The 13,928-nt window shown below is 55.1% G+C and overlaps 2 protein-coding genes across 2 annotated transcripts; both read left to right on the top strand.

The window, feature by feature from the left end:
* Positions 1-4,214: 4,214 nt before the first annotated feature.
* Positions 4,215-7,265, top strand: Socs3 (suppressor of cytokine signaling 3). The gene is made up of 2 exons (XM_057775339.1): positions 4,215-4,518; positions 5,072-7,265. Exon 2 carries the CDS (start codon positions 5,160-5,162, stop codon positions 5,835-5,837), a length of 678 nt encoding a protein of 225 aa, XP_057631322.1. The 5' UTR covers positions 4,215-4,518; positions 5,072-5,159; the 3' UTR covers positions 5,838-7,265.
* A 5,745-nt stretch (positions 7,266-13,010) lies between these two features.
* On the top strand, positions 13,011-13,359 carry LOC130878356 (60S ribosomal protein L37a-like). The gene has a single exon (XM_057776286.1). The coding sequence runs from the start codon at positions 13,011-13,013 to the stop codon at positions 13,287-13,289; it is 279 nt and encodes a 92-aa protein (XP_057632269.1). The 3' UTR covers positions 13,290-13,359.
* Positions 13,360-13,928: the final 569 nt, after the last annotated feature.

The raw sequence follows: 13,928 nt of genomic DNA, 5'->3' as shown, positions 1-13,928 counted from the left end.
TCCACAATGCATCCTGAATGCACCCGCACCCACACTTCCTCTCTCTAGTTCCCCTTGGTCTAGACCAAGAACTCCCCGACTCAACAGCAGGCCCCTCTATCCTGGGTCAAGACACCTACTTCAGAGGAAAACCTTGCTTGCTGTTCCCACCGCTGATTCGAACCACACAACTCTTCCCCTCTTCTCCTACCACATCAGCAGCTATCACATCTGTGGCCATGCCCTTCTCATGGGAGGTACAGAGCTTTCGTTCCTCATCCACCCCAGTGATACCACGTTCTGACAGTTGGTGGTTGGGAAGGATATGTTTAGCTTCATCTTGGCACAGGGTTGTAAATTTTTATTTGTTCCTGTTTTTCATTTTGCATGTCTTTATTTTATGTGTGTGAGTATTTTGCCTGAGTGCATTTATAAGTATCTCATGCATACCTGGTAGCCGTACAGGCCAAAAGAGTCTATCGGATATCACCTCTCCATTGGAGTTTGAGTTAGCTAGTTGTGATGAAGTTGCTGGGAATTGAACCTGGATCCTCCACAAGAGTAATCAGTGTTCTTAACCACTGAGCTATCCTTCTGGCCCCTTGGGATGTGTTTGTTGTTGCTGTTTTGTTTGAGACAGGGTCTCACATAGCTTAGGCTGGCCTCAAACTCCGCCGGGTAGTTTAGGATGACCTTGAATTTCTGGTCCTCCTGCCCCTGTCTTTTGGTTGCAGGGATTATAGAGCCACCAGTCGGGGTTCCATCCACTGCTCGTTAGATCCTGCAGGCTGCCCTTGTAGAGACCATCCAGGCCTTAGACCCTATTTAATAAGTACCCTAAGCTTCTAAAGCCCGAGCAGGTAGCATTCCGAAGGTAGGGTGGGTGATAGGATTAGCTCCTGAATTATGATCTGAGGCCCTGTCTAGGATTTTCACTAGGCTGCTAAACTCAGAGCCCCTTCCCGTCTAAGCTCAGAGCCGATTATCCTCAGAGCCTATAAATGTAAGGCATTTCCTTTGTTCGGGGTTCTTGCTGCTGGATCTTATTTCAGCTTCTCCCAATGCAAGCGGCCAATGTTATTAAAAGGCCTGGCTGCCTAAAATCCATCTCAAGGCATCTCTACTGCATCTGGAAAGAGCCCTCAATATTTAAAACAATTGAACCAGGCTGTGGTAGCACACACCATTTATCCCAGCACTCCGAGAGGCAAGGGCAGGAGCTTCTGAGTTTCAAGCTAGTCTTGTCTACAGAGAGTCCCAGGACAGCTAGGACCACACAAAGACATCTTGCTTGGGGAGTGGGAGGCGGGAGTTGGGGGATGGAACCAAGGGCTTCCTGCATGCTGGGTAAGCCTTAAATAGTGGCCTCAACCATTCGTCCCAGGGATTGAGACTTAACAGTGAGCACTTTATCAGCTGAGCCACATCTGAAGCCTCAAAGGTTGTGTCCTAAGCACCTTAGACCTCACAGGAACTCAGGGGGAAAGGAAAGGGATGCAGAGTCAGCAATGACACACTGCTACCGTGTCACACAGCTACCGTGCAATGGAGCCAAGGAACGGCTTAGGTTCCTAAGCCCATACATGGCGCTCAGCTCACCCACCCGTCTGCTGCTCTGGCCTTCTCTAGCCACAGGATCCATGCTGGGAGAGCAGAGACATGCCTGCTGGTCCCATCTTCCCACCTCCCCTCTTCAAATGGCCTGTACTCTTGCTTGCATTCTACTCCAAGTACAGTTCCCTGCTGGTCTCTTGGGCAGCATCTCCCGTCAGGATTCGTTCAGAAGAAAGAGTCCCTACAAACAGGACAGGACTCCAAAGCTCCAGCACCATCTCCTACCCTTCCCCTCTCTCGGATTCATTTTTCTATTTGATTTAGTCAGGGTCTATGTTGCTCTGGCTGACCTAGAACTCTGTGTCCGGCAGGCTGCCCTTGAACTCATAGAGATCTGCCTGCTTCTGCTTCCAGAGTCTGGGATTAAAGGCATGCACTCTCATGACCAAGCAAGGCCCAAGATTTGTTTGATTTTAGTTATGTATGTGGGGGGGGAGGTGGCATGTGTGCATCAGTGCAGCTGGTTCCTGTGAAGGTCAAGCCGCGATGATCCATCCTGCATGGGTGCTGGGAACTAGTCCGGTTTTCTGGAAGTGTAGCATGTGCTCTTAGGCCATTTCTCCGGCCTCTTTATTTCCCTCTTACCCCGCCTCAGGAACCACCACAGTGTCTCATTGGGTCAGGCACAAAATGAGGGTTTGTGGAACGGCTGAATGAACCTGGCTTGTGTTGGGCGTTGTCATTTACAAAGCATTTTCCCATCCATTAACCCCATGGCTATTTCCTGAGAGTCCTCCCTGTCCTCTACTGCCCTCAGCACAGAAGGCAGCTGCTGGGTAACACTCCCTGGACGAGGTGAATCAGGGTTTGTTCACGGAGAAAGGGAGAATCCATTTCAGAAGCGGCAAGTGTCTTGAAGACAAGGACCGGCTCTCACAAGATATCTCCATGTGTGAACAAGGTCTGGTCCGTCAGAACACATCTGTGAGATATTTTAAATGAGGTCCCCCAAAGCCTCTTGAGGACCGGGATTTCTGGGGTGGGTGCATTGCTATACCCATTCCTATTTAGCAGAAGACGAGTCTGAGCCCGGAGAGGCTGTGCATCTGCCTGAGTCTATATCAGTCCCCCATCATCAGGAAGCATACCGGACACGGCGGGCCAAGATAATGAGGCGCCTACCAGTTCCGCAAGAAGGGAAGCTGGCAGTCCTCTCCTCAAGCCCAAGATCCTGTGTGTGTAGCGTGTAGCCAGCACACTCCCCCCTTAGTGTAAGACTGGTCTTACACGAAGTCTGTGGCATCTAAGAGGGCGGGGCAGAACCACCTAGAGCAGCCTCTCTGTGCTCACTTAGCTGGTTCTCAGGCGGCTCCAGCACCCTACTGCCTGTTGCAAAACTTGCCGCGAGGCCTTTATAGGTATTCACGTGACCAGGAGCAAGTCAACCTTTCACCTCAATCACCTGCTCTTATTAATACTCCTCTTCCCCCAATCCCTGAAAAGTTCAGATACCCTAACTCTTAGGAGCAAGGGAAGGTCCATCCTAACACCTTAGTGGCCACTTGGCAGTGGGCTGAATCCGTAACAACTGGTCTTTGGACTTTCTGCCTATTCGACATTTATTTCAGGTTTGAACCTGGCCTGGAAGGTGAACCGCCTCTCAGGTTGCCCACTTCTCTTCTTGAATGAGGAGTCCCACAAACTCCTTTCTCCAGGGCCTGGGAAACAGCAAAAGTCTGCTCATCTACAAGACTCCAGTGCGCCCTCTAGCGGACTCGGGCGCGACCTGGGGGTCATGATTTCCTCCCTCGCGGCGCCGAGAGCACCTGGGCCGATCCAGCTCACCAGGCAGGTTGGGAGACCCAGATGAGTGATAGGGTGGTAGGTAGTTAACGGCTTCCTCCACCTACTGGGTATCAACACCCACGTCTGTCACCAAAGAATCAGGCAGTGGGCCGGTGAACCGAGACCCCGTAGCTGCCTCGAAGCCGGTGTCTCCTCCACTGATGGATCTCCCAGCTTCATCTTTTGGACCTGTCCACAGGTCACAGTCGCGAACCCCCCCCCCCCCCACACACACACACACACTTCCTAGGTCTCCAGTGAGTTGGCTGAGGAATGGCCCAATATCCCTTTTGGCTTACACGGGCTGCTTGGAACTGCAAATGAGGACCTAGGGGTAGCCTAGGTGGGAGCGAGGGGAGCGTCCCCACCCAGGGTCTAAGAAAAAGGGAAGGGGTGCCGGGGAGCCTCTCCGGGCCGGCCTCCTAGAATTGCCCGCGCGCTCCCATCGCGGAGCCCCCGCCTCTGCCAGAAACCAGCCTTCTTAGAAGGGAGGGGGGGGAAAGTGTGAATGAGAAGTTGGGGGCGGAGCGCGCGGGGGAGGGGCCGCTGCCAGGAACGCTCGGCCAGGGCTGGCGCCGCGCCCGCCGGTCGGGCAGGCTCGCGCCGCGCTTTGTCTCCCTCTCCGTGAGTCTCGGCGGGTCCTGGAGGCCCCAGCTCCAGGCCCGCCCTCGGCCGCCCGCGGCCCCTCCCTCGCCCTCCGCGCACAGCCTTTCAGTGCAGAGTAGTGACTAAACATTACAAGAAGACCGGCCGCGCAGTTCCAGGAATCGGGGGGCGGGGCAAGCTGGCCGCGTAAATACCCGCGCGCGCGGCCTCGCCGGCGGCTCTAACTCAGACTCTTCGGCTCTCCGGCTCTCTCGCTCTCATCACCGCTGCCTCTTCGGGCTCCCGGACGCCCCCTGCCCGGCCCAGCTCTCTGTCGTGGCCCCTCGTCCGGGTCCTTTGCCTGATCCATCCCTGGGCGCGCCTGATCGGCCCCGGGTGCAGCGAAGCCAGAGGGGACGCACGCACTGGGAGCCCCTTTGTGGACTTCACGACCGCCAACATCTGGGCGCAGCGCGGGCCACTGCTGGCCGCCGCCTCGCCTTGGGGACCGTAGGAGGCTCAGCCCCAAGGCCCGAGACTTCGCTACGGGACTAGGTAGGAAGGAGGGGCGCGTTGTGGCAAAGGGTGGGGGCCTCGATCCAGCTCGGGAGCTTTTCCCGGTTTCTCCTCCCCTTCCCGGGTCATTCCCGGTAGGGAGGGGACGAGGTAGGGGGCAGAGCGGATGAGAGCCGAAGATCCAGGGTTCCCGTAATACTCGGACTGGGGCCCATGGGCTTCTCCAGTTCCCTCTCCCACATATCTCGGGTTTGTCACCCCCCTTTTCGTCCTCGCCACTGAGGACACCGGACTGAGCGGCGCCCTGAGCGTCCCTGGGGCTCTTGTCTCGCTCCCCAACCTGGCAGTGCTCCTGGAGACCCAACTTCCACTCGCGAGTTTCTCTCGGGTGTTCTCCCGGGGCGTCTGGGGAAAGGACTGTCTGGGGTTGGCTGACAGGAACCGAGGCCCGGAGAGCCCCGCGAGGTGGCTGGGTCCCAGACACGGCCTTCTGAGGGGCAACCAGGTGCCCCGGGCGCACGGCGGAGGCTGGAGGGCCGGGCACACTGGAGGGTTCCGGGCACTCACGCTCTGGGCGCTTTTCTCTCCGCAGCCACCCGGGATGCGGTAGCGGCCGCTGTGCTGAGGCCGCGAAGCAGCTGCAGCCACCGCCGCGCAGATCCACGCTGGCTCCGTGCGCCATGGTCACCCACAGCAAGTTTCCCGCCGCCGGGATGAGCCGCCCCCTGGACACCAGCCTGCGCCTCAAGACCTTCAGCTCCAAGAGCGAGTACCAGTTGGTGGTGAATGCCGTGCGCAAGCTGCAGGAGAGCGGATTCTACTGGAGCGCCGTGACCGGCGGCGAGGCGAACCTGCTGCTCAGCGCCGAGCCCGCGGGCACCTTTCTTATCCGCGACAGCTCGGACCAGCGCCACTTCTTCACGCTGAGCGTCAAGACCCAGTCAGGGACCAAGAACCTACGCATCCAGTGTGAGGGGGGCAGCTTTTCGCTGCAGAGTGACCCTCGGAGCACGCAGCCAGTGCCCCGTTTCGACTGTGTACTCAAGCTGGTGCACCACTACATGCCGCCCCCGGCCACCTCCTCCTTCTCTTTGCCACCCACGGAACCTTCCTCCGAGGTGCCGGAGCAGCCACCTGCCCAGGCGCTCCCCGGGAGTACCCCCAAAAGAGCTTACTACATCTATTCTGGGGGCGAGAAGATTCCGCTGGTACTGAGCCGACCTCTCTCCTCCAACGTGGCCACCCTCCAGCATCTCTGTAGGAAGACCGTCAATGGCCACCTGGACTCCTATGAGAAAGTGACCCAGCTGCCTGGACCCATTCGGGAGTTCCTGGACCAGTATGATGCTCCGCTTTAAAGAGCAAAGTGGTTAGAGGGGGGCCTGAGTCAGCCACCTCTCCTCCGCCGCACATGGCACAAGCACAAAAATCCAGCCCCAATGGTCAGTAGCTCTCAGTGAGCCAGGGGCAGGTAGGCTTCCTCCTCCTGCCCTCCGCTCTGCAGAGTGGGGCAGGCAGGACCCGGAATGTGTCTGAGGGGAGGGGGAGTTGCCACCTGCTTTCCTTCCCTGGCTCCAGCTTCTCTCTCAAGAGGAGCCAGCTGGCCTGGTGGGACAGTAGCATTGACAAGTGGACTCTCCTCTTCTTCCCTTCCTCCACATCCCCTCTGCTTCCCAAGGGAGCGGAGGGAGGGTGGGAGGACACCTCGAGTGTTGGACTAATGAGAACTGCAGGGGAATCTTCAAACTTTCCCACAGGACTTGTTTGTGCTTTGATTTGGTTTAATCCTGAGTGGGCGCCTGGCCTGGGGGAAAGACGGAAGAGAAGAAAGAGGGTGTGAGAGGGCGGCAGGCTGGCCAGAGAAATGACCACTGGCACTGCCCAGCCTCGGTGAGGAGTTGGTGGTTCCTGGCTCTGGGGAGAGAGGCAAGGGGTGACCTGCTGAGAGCCATTCTGGTGCCAGGCTTCTCTCCCTTGGGCAGCTAATGAAACCTCCGTTGTAAAAGTCAATGGCACGGGAAGGATGGGTCAGTTGGCCACCTTTTCCCACACTAGAGGGGGGCAGGTGAACAGATGAGCCACCTTGGGGCCCAGGTTTCCTTAGAAAAGATGTGGGACTCTTTGCTTCTCCTATGTCTGGCTAGGAGACTTGCCTTAAATGCCCTCTGTCCCATGGATAGGGATTGGCACGTGAGGAGCCAAACACAGCCAACCACAGCCAACAGGCAGAAGAGCTGAGGGATTCACCCCCGTGGCTGCAGGACAGGGGGAGTGGGTGCAGGGAGGAGACCCTGGCACGCAGGAGACTCCTGGGTGATCGCTGGGAAGAAATTGGCCAGTCCTAGGCACCTCTTGGTCAGTGGGATCAGCAGGTCCCAGGGCCTCCCTCTTCACCTGGGGTAAGGGGGAGGCAGGAGGTGATGGAGAAACCTTCACCTGCCACCCAGCAGTGGCCACTCGCAGGAATGCAGCAGCCATGGAATTACCTGGAACTGGTCTTGTTTTGGGGAGAAACAACCAAGTTTTCTGAGTCAGGTATGGGGCTGGGTGGGGCAGCTGTGTGTTGGGGTGGCTTTTTGCTCTCTGTGTTGTTTTGAATAATGTTTACAATTTGCCTCAATCACTTTTATAAAGATACACCTCCAGCCTGCCCCTTCCCCATTCAGGCCTTTGAGGCTGTTTGAAGATGCTTGAAAAACTCAACCAAATCCCAGTTCAACTCAGACTTTGCACATATATTTATATTTATACTCAGAAAAGAAACATTTCAGTAATTTATAATAAAGAGCACTATTTTTTAATGAAAAAAAATGACTCCAGCCTTCTTTCCCTGATTTCCTCTTGCGCTCACAATGGGATGAGGGGAGGGGACTGGCTGTGCCTCTTGGGTCCCTACCCACAGCTCTGAGGTAGAGTCACATCCCCAGCAGCCCTCCTCTGTCACCGGCAACGCCTTGGCAGCCATCTAGGCTGCTACCGATGGTTAATTCCTGCCAGTCTGATTCAGCTCTGACCAGAATATGCAAAGCAAGTTTGCAAAGGAAGTGCAGCCTTCAAAGGGCTCGCAGGGAGCAGGCTGCACTGTGGTCAGAAGCTGTTAGAGGCTCCAAGCTATTAGCGCCCGCTGGCTGGGCTGCTTGGCAGGGAGGTGTTCCGAGAAAGCCTAGATGTGGGGTCCTGATGGTGACTTGTGATCTCAGCACAGCGTCACAGATGATGTCACAGCATGTGGGGGGGAAGGGTGATCCCCACACAAGGCTGGAAGGCAGGTGGAGCCCTGGGGCAGGTGTTAATGGCTCCTTTCTGGCCACACTCCTCCAGACACACATCTTTTAATTCTTAAAGGTCCTTGCTGGGCCATGGACCACCAGCCAGGCTCCTGGAAAACACCCATCTATTCACCTTTAGTCTACCTCTGGGCACTAAAGAGGCTGCCTGTCAGCACCCCCTGAGACACAGCTGTGCTTCGACGTGAGCAGGACTAGGCACAACTTGAATTCGTCATTTCTAGTGCCTAGAGAGGTGGAGCGTAAATATTTATCCATTGGTCTTGCGGGTTCAGGGAAGTTAAGCAACCTGCCGAGGACACAGCACCCAGGAATGTAGAAACAACAAAGGATTGGGGCTGAGGGGCGTCTGATCTCCCACATTGTCTCCTAAAAAGCCGAGTGTTTGGTATCTCTCTCTGTCTCTAATACACACACACACACACACACACACACGGTTAGCATAAGTTTCTGCTAGGAAAACAAACACCACTTGTGTGATAGTTTTCCTTCTGCTACCCAGACCCAAGGAGCTCTGAGAGGAGTGTGATCCCGGCTTGAGGGCTCCTCGGTCTCCCTGTCTGATAAGCGCCCTGAAGTCGAGCTGCCAGAGCTTCCTTTGGTCCCACAGCACCTGATAAACAGCTGCTCCAAGAGTCAAGTGTTTAAAAGGCCACTGGAAGAATAAACAAGGCCCTTTCTGTCCGTTTCCTGGGCCTCGGGGGTGGGGGAAATGATCTAAAGAGATATGGGAGCGAACCAGGCTTGAGACCAGTGCGGACAGCATGCCAGACCCACACTAGACGGACTGTCAACTTTGGAACCAGGACTGCACACTAAGGCAGAACCACATCTCTCCCAGAGTCCCCAGTGTCTCAGGACAAGGGTCCTGAAGCCTGCCCAATGGCATCCACCTGCCACTTGCTGCCGAGGGCCACTTTTGTGGATATTACAGCCTCCATGGAACCAGGGAACCTGGGTTGGCCCCAGTCCTTGACCCTGAAGGTAGCCGGCTGTTTAGCCACGTGTCAGTGTCGGTGTTCGTAGGACACGGGTCCTATCTCTTGCCTTCCTCCTGGAGGCTCAGTTTGGTTTGGGGAGACTCAGAACAAAGAAGGGGTTTGTTTTCCCTGCCTGCAACTCATTGCCCCCCTAGACTTCTGGATCTCCAGCTCAGATCCCAGCCTGGGAAATGCGGTTCAGAGCAGCAGAATGACAAATTAGAGGGTCCCTGGCCAGTGCCTCTTTCCTCCTTCCTCCTCCAGTTCCTGTCACATACATAGCCCTTCTGTGGCTCGGCCCTTTCAGGGTAAAACTCTCCTTTTCCAAAAGACCTAGTGGGGGACTTGGGTCCTGGTTGCCAGAAGAGGGGTGCTCCTGGCTCCCACATGCTCCATAAAGGGCTTGTAGACAGTGGGGCAATTCCATGCGGTTTGAGCCCAGAAAGGGGGGAGGCAGCTCTCTACCCTGTACTCTTTTACCCTGCTTGTAGCTCTGCAAGAATCCACCCGAGAGGCCCCATTCTCCCTTCTGGTGTTGTTTTGGGCTTGCCTCCTGAAGACTTGAGCCAGGAATGGGAAATCCAAGGCCTGCTCGTGGGGAAGGAGGGAGGCCACAGACAGGGAGCTGGCGACTGAAAATAAGCCCTCACGAAGTGTCCTAGTGTACGGAATGAGTAAAGATGTCAGTCAGGAAGGGGGTACCGCAGGGGTGCTGAGAAGCAAGGCAGCCCGAGCAGAGAGACACAGCCCCCAGGAGCCCTGGCTGGGTGATGGTGAGCAACACGCATGGGGGCTTGAGGTGTGCCCTCGAGGCCCAGGGTGGTTAGAGCCCCCTCAGAGCCCCTTTATGCGCCCCGCCCGTTCTCCTCTGGTTTCAGGCTCTGCGCTTCAAGCCGCCCTCTGCCAGGAAGAGTCACTTCCCGGCCACCGCGGGAGCCCAGGAGCAGCTATGCGAAGAATGTCCGAGCGGAGCGCGGGGAGGGCGGTCCCTTCGGGACCCGCCTCCAACACGCCCACTCCTAACCCACAAGCCACGCCTCCGACACGCCCCCTCCCGCGCAGCGCCGTCGCCACGGCAACAGGATTACAGGCACTGAGCGCTGTTTATTCTCAGCCCGGTGCCAGGAAACTCGACCGGGAGGCGGCCGGGCGCACCTCCCTGGGTGTGTGTCGGGTGGTGGGGGGAGCTCGTCATTGGTCACAAGGGTCACTGACCCCCGGGAGGCGACACTGAAAGCTCTGACTTCTTTCCCGGCCAAGGATGGTTCATGATTTCTGGTCCCGCCGGATTCGAGAACACCTTCCAGGCTAATAGAACAAAGCTTGCCCTCCCCTTCCATCCAGGGAGCCCCGCTGCTCCCTCCCCGTGCCCTTCGCTTATTCGTCCACTCAGCAAATATCTGCCCAACACATCCTGTGTTTCAGGGAATGTTCTAGGTCCAGGGGAGTTAGAGTTCGGCAAGATGAGGTCTGCTGGGGTTTGGCTCCCCATTGCTCCCAGGAGTTAAGTTTGCGAAAGCCAACAATAAACTATAGTTAAGCATGTAAATTAAATAAGTAAGGACTGTCGTTTGTGCGATCAGATCAAATGTTCACCGCATATCCAGAACTTTGCCACGGGAAGCCACTGGCTTGGTTAATAACCCCCATAGCTTGACAAAGGCACTAACTCCAGTCAGAACATATTTGTGTGTTCTGGTAGAGAAACTCAGACCCTAAATCCAGGATCATGGAAGGGGATAGACAGAATCAATGAGACTATTTCAGTCTGCCTAGACTCTCCCAGTGCTTCCCAGACCTAAAGGCAAAGAGAACCAAGGCTGGTCCCCAGGGGATGTAGAAAAAAATTGCTTGATTCCTGGAATCCAACCGCAACTCGCAACTCTTGTGAATCAGAAGGGAGACCTGGAGCCTGAGAATTCCAGGTCCTCCTGGGTGACCCACCTGCTGCTCACTTTGGGGAAGGCAAGTCTGTGTTTCCGCTCTTCTTGGAGAGGGAATTTCCTCCTAGCACCTTGACTAAGCCCAAGCTGAAAAGTGAAGTGGGAAGGGAAGGCCTGGGGCGTACCACAGCTGTGGCAAGCCTGGACAGGCACAGCCCTTTCCAGTCCCCAGGCTCCAGACCCAGAGGCCCTGAGCCCAAGGACAGCAGGGGCTGTGGAGGAGGCTGCTCGCCCTTAGCACTGAGCCCTCCCAGCTGTGCTGTGCTGGGAACAGGCCAGTGTTTGTGAAATCCTCGGGTGAGCCTGACCCACTCTCATGAGGACGGCCTGTGGAAGCTGTGCTGGGAGGGGGATGGGGGCTGTTCCCAGAAGCAGGGAGAACTCTGGACTTCCCACTCCTGCACTCTCTGGATTGCAGCACAGACTTAAGCAATTGCTGCAGCCTGGAAGGCAGCTTGCAGAGAGAGAGAGAAGCTGAGACCCTAGGCTTTTCCAAAAGGAAGCCAGGGTTCTGGCTGGACAATAACTGATGTTTGCCCCGGTGCAGGGAAGCCAGCTTTAGGAACACTCAGTTCTTATTTTATACACTTATTTATTGTGTGTGTGCTGTGTGTGTCTATATGCATATTTGTGCCACAGGGAGCCCGCGGGGGTCAGAGGACAGTTTGTAGAAGTCAGTTCTCTCCTACTATGTAGGTCCTGGATAGCGTTCAGGTTGTCAGACTTGGCTGAACCACCCACCACATGGGTCTGCGGGATTGAACCCAGGTCATCAGGCCTGGTGGCAGGTGCCTTTACCTGCTGAGCCTTCTCCATGACCATAACCTTCCACCTTCTTTCTGTGACAGATTTCTTCATTGCATCTGAAACTGACCAGTTTGGTAAGACTGGTTCCCCTGTGAACTCTAGGTCTCTGCTGGTCTTCACTTCCCTGTGCTGGACTTACAGGCACACTCTACGGTAATGCCTGGCATTTACATGGTGCCGGGAGGGGGGGTGGGGGTGGGGGGTGTCTGAATCCATTAACATTCCCATGCTTACAGCAAGCACCTGCCCATTGAGCCATCTCCCCAGGCCCCAAATACCCAGGTTTAGAAGGAAAACTCCACAAAACAGGTTTGTTATGGCTAGCACAGGGTGACCTCCCACATGTAGCGAAGGATGACCCTGAGGGCTGGGATCATGGACATAAACCACCATATCCAGTTTTATGATGTTGGAGGTTAAATCCAGGGCTTCACACTTGGTAGACAAGGAATCTACCTACCGAGCTACACCCCAGCCTGAGAAACATTATTTAGCATTTATAATGTACATAGAATAAACATCAAAGGTGTCGACATGAAAGCCACAAGGACCCTGTCTTCCAGGAAGCTGCTGTGCCACACACCTGCCAAGAGTGTTGTTCAGACAACACAGTCTTTGGCCACGAGATGCAAAGAGGCTGTGAGAGGAGGGGCTGCAGTGGTCCTGAGCTTTAGGGTGCAAGTACAGCCTCAGACACACACACACACACAGACAGGTGTGCATACACAACAGTAATTAAATGTAGACTCTTCTCCCTATGTGGGAGCTCAGGGACAACCGGATATTTTCCTGACTTCAGGCTCACGGTGTGAAAGGGGATCCAGACTGAAAGCTGAGAAGGTACCCTAAAAAGGAATGGATATAAAAATAAAACAGTTTACAAGGTACAGCTCGGGGTGTCCAGAAGGAAGTGACCGACAGCGCCTTCCCAGAAAGAGACACCGAGCTGAGGCAGTCAGCAGGTGCTCTTTCCACGTGTCCTTCTGGGGGAGAACAGGCATCAGACCCAAGAGCAGGGGAAATGGCAGGAAAGGGGAAACCCGGAGAGCTTGGAGAAGTTCGGTATGTCCCAATAGGGCACATCTCCATCAGACCTCATCTTCTAAAAATACCGCCTTTGTCATGGCATATCCACGGCCCAGCCCGTGGAATCCACGGTGCTGGTTCCCCTTGGCACTCTCTACCAAGCAGAGTTTCCAACCCCCTCAGGCTCTAAGTACAGAAGAGAGCTCACTTTCACCTCTGCCGCTCCCCTACTCCACCCCGCACTGTGAGACACAAGTCTTCCCAGCTAGGTGGCCTCCTCTCTAGGGACTAGGCCCTTGCACATCCTACGGCTGCATCCTGTCCTTGGCAGCCACAACCCCGAGACCTCCCTCCCTCCCAAGCCTCTCATGGGTACAATAGCAGCATCTATGTCTTACCAGATCACATGTATTCTAAGTGCTCAGAGCACAGCACAGTGGTTTTAAAAAAAAAAAGTCCTCTCCATGCTTGGCTTAGGTTCCGGCGACATGGCAAAACGCACCAAGAAGGTCAGGATCGTCGGGAAATATGGGACCCGCTTTGGTGCCTCCCTCCGGAAAATGGTGAAGAAAATTGAAATCAGCCAGCACGCCAAGTACACGCGCTCTTTCTGTGGCAAGACCAAGATGAAGAGACGAGCCGTCGGCATCTGGCACTGTGGTTCGTGCATGAAAACAGTGGCTGGCGGGGCCTGGACCTACAACACGACTTCTGCCGTCACAGTGAAGTCTGCCATCAGAAGACTGAAGGAACTGAAAGACCAGTAAAAGTGCTACCATTTGATACCCAAGCCTACTCAATAATGCACAGCCAACTAAATAAATGGGTTAATCTACGTAAAAAAAAAAAAAAGTCAGACTTCAAAGGGGTTAAATTTACTGGGCCATGAGTTCTAGCATTTGGAAGGCTGAGGCAGGAGGATTGCACGTTCCACACCAGCCAGTGCTACATAGCAAGGCTCTGTCTCAAAAGAACAAACAGAATAAAGGGCTAGGATGAAAGTCGGAGGGCCTGTGAAGGATTTGCAAGGTCATGGGTTCAACTTTTAGTATTGGTGGCAAAGGGAGACAGACAGACAGACAGACAGACAGACAGACAGACACTAATAGGTTATCTCATTCCAAGATACGTGCAGAATAACACATTTTCCAGATGAGCATTGGTGAGGTTTGGTCCTGCCTCCAACCACAGACAAGCCCGTGATTTGACTTAGAATCCAGACCCTTCCATCGTAACTTGCACCTGCCTGGAGAACCTCCATCCACACTACTCAGGGGCTCCACTCGGCACTCCAGGTGATGGCCAGGTACAGTCGGCTGTTATTGATGCCTTGGTCAGCTCTAGGGACAAACCCTGCCCTCTTGGACCTTAGATGAGGGCAGAACTGTCAGCTGGTCTCATTGGGG

The sequence above is a fragment of the Chionomys nivalis genome, chromosome 7 (genome assembly GCF_950005125.1).
Source record: "Chionomys nivalis chromosome 7, mChiNiv1.1, whole genome shotgun sequence".
In the NCBI taxonomy this organism is placed as follows: Eukaryota; Metazoa; Chordata; class Mammalia; order Rodentia; family Cricetidae; genus Chionomys; species Chionomys nivalis.
Note: the sequence above shows the minus strand (reverse complement) of the source record. Positions and strands in the feature narration are given on the sequence as shown.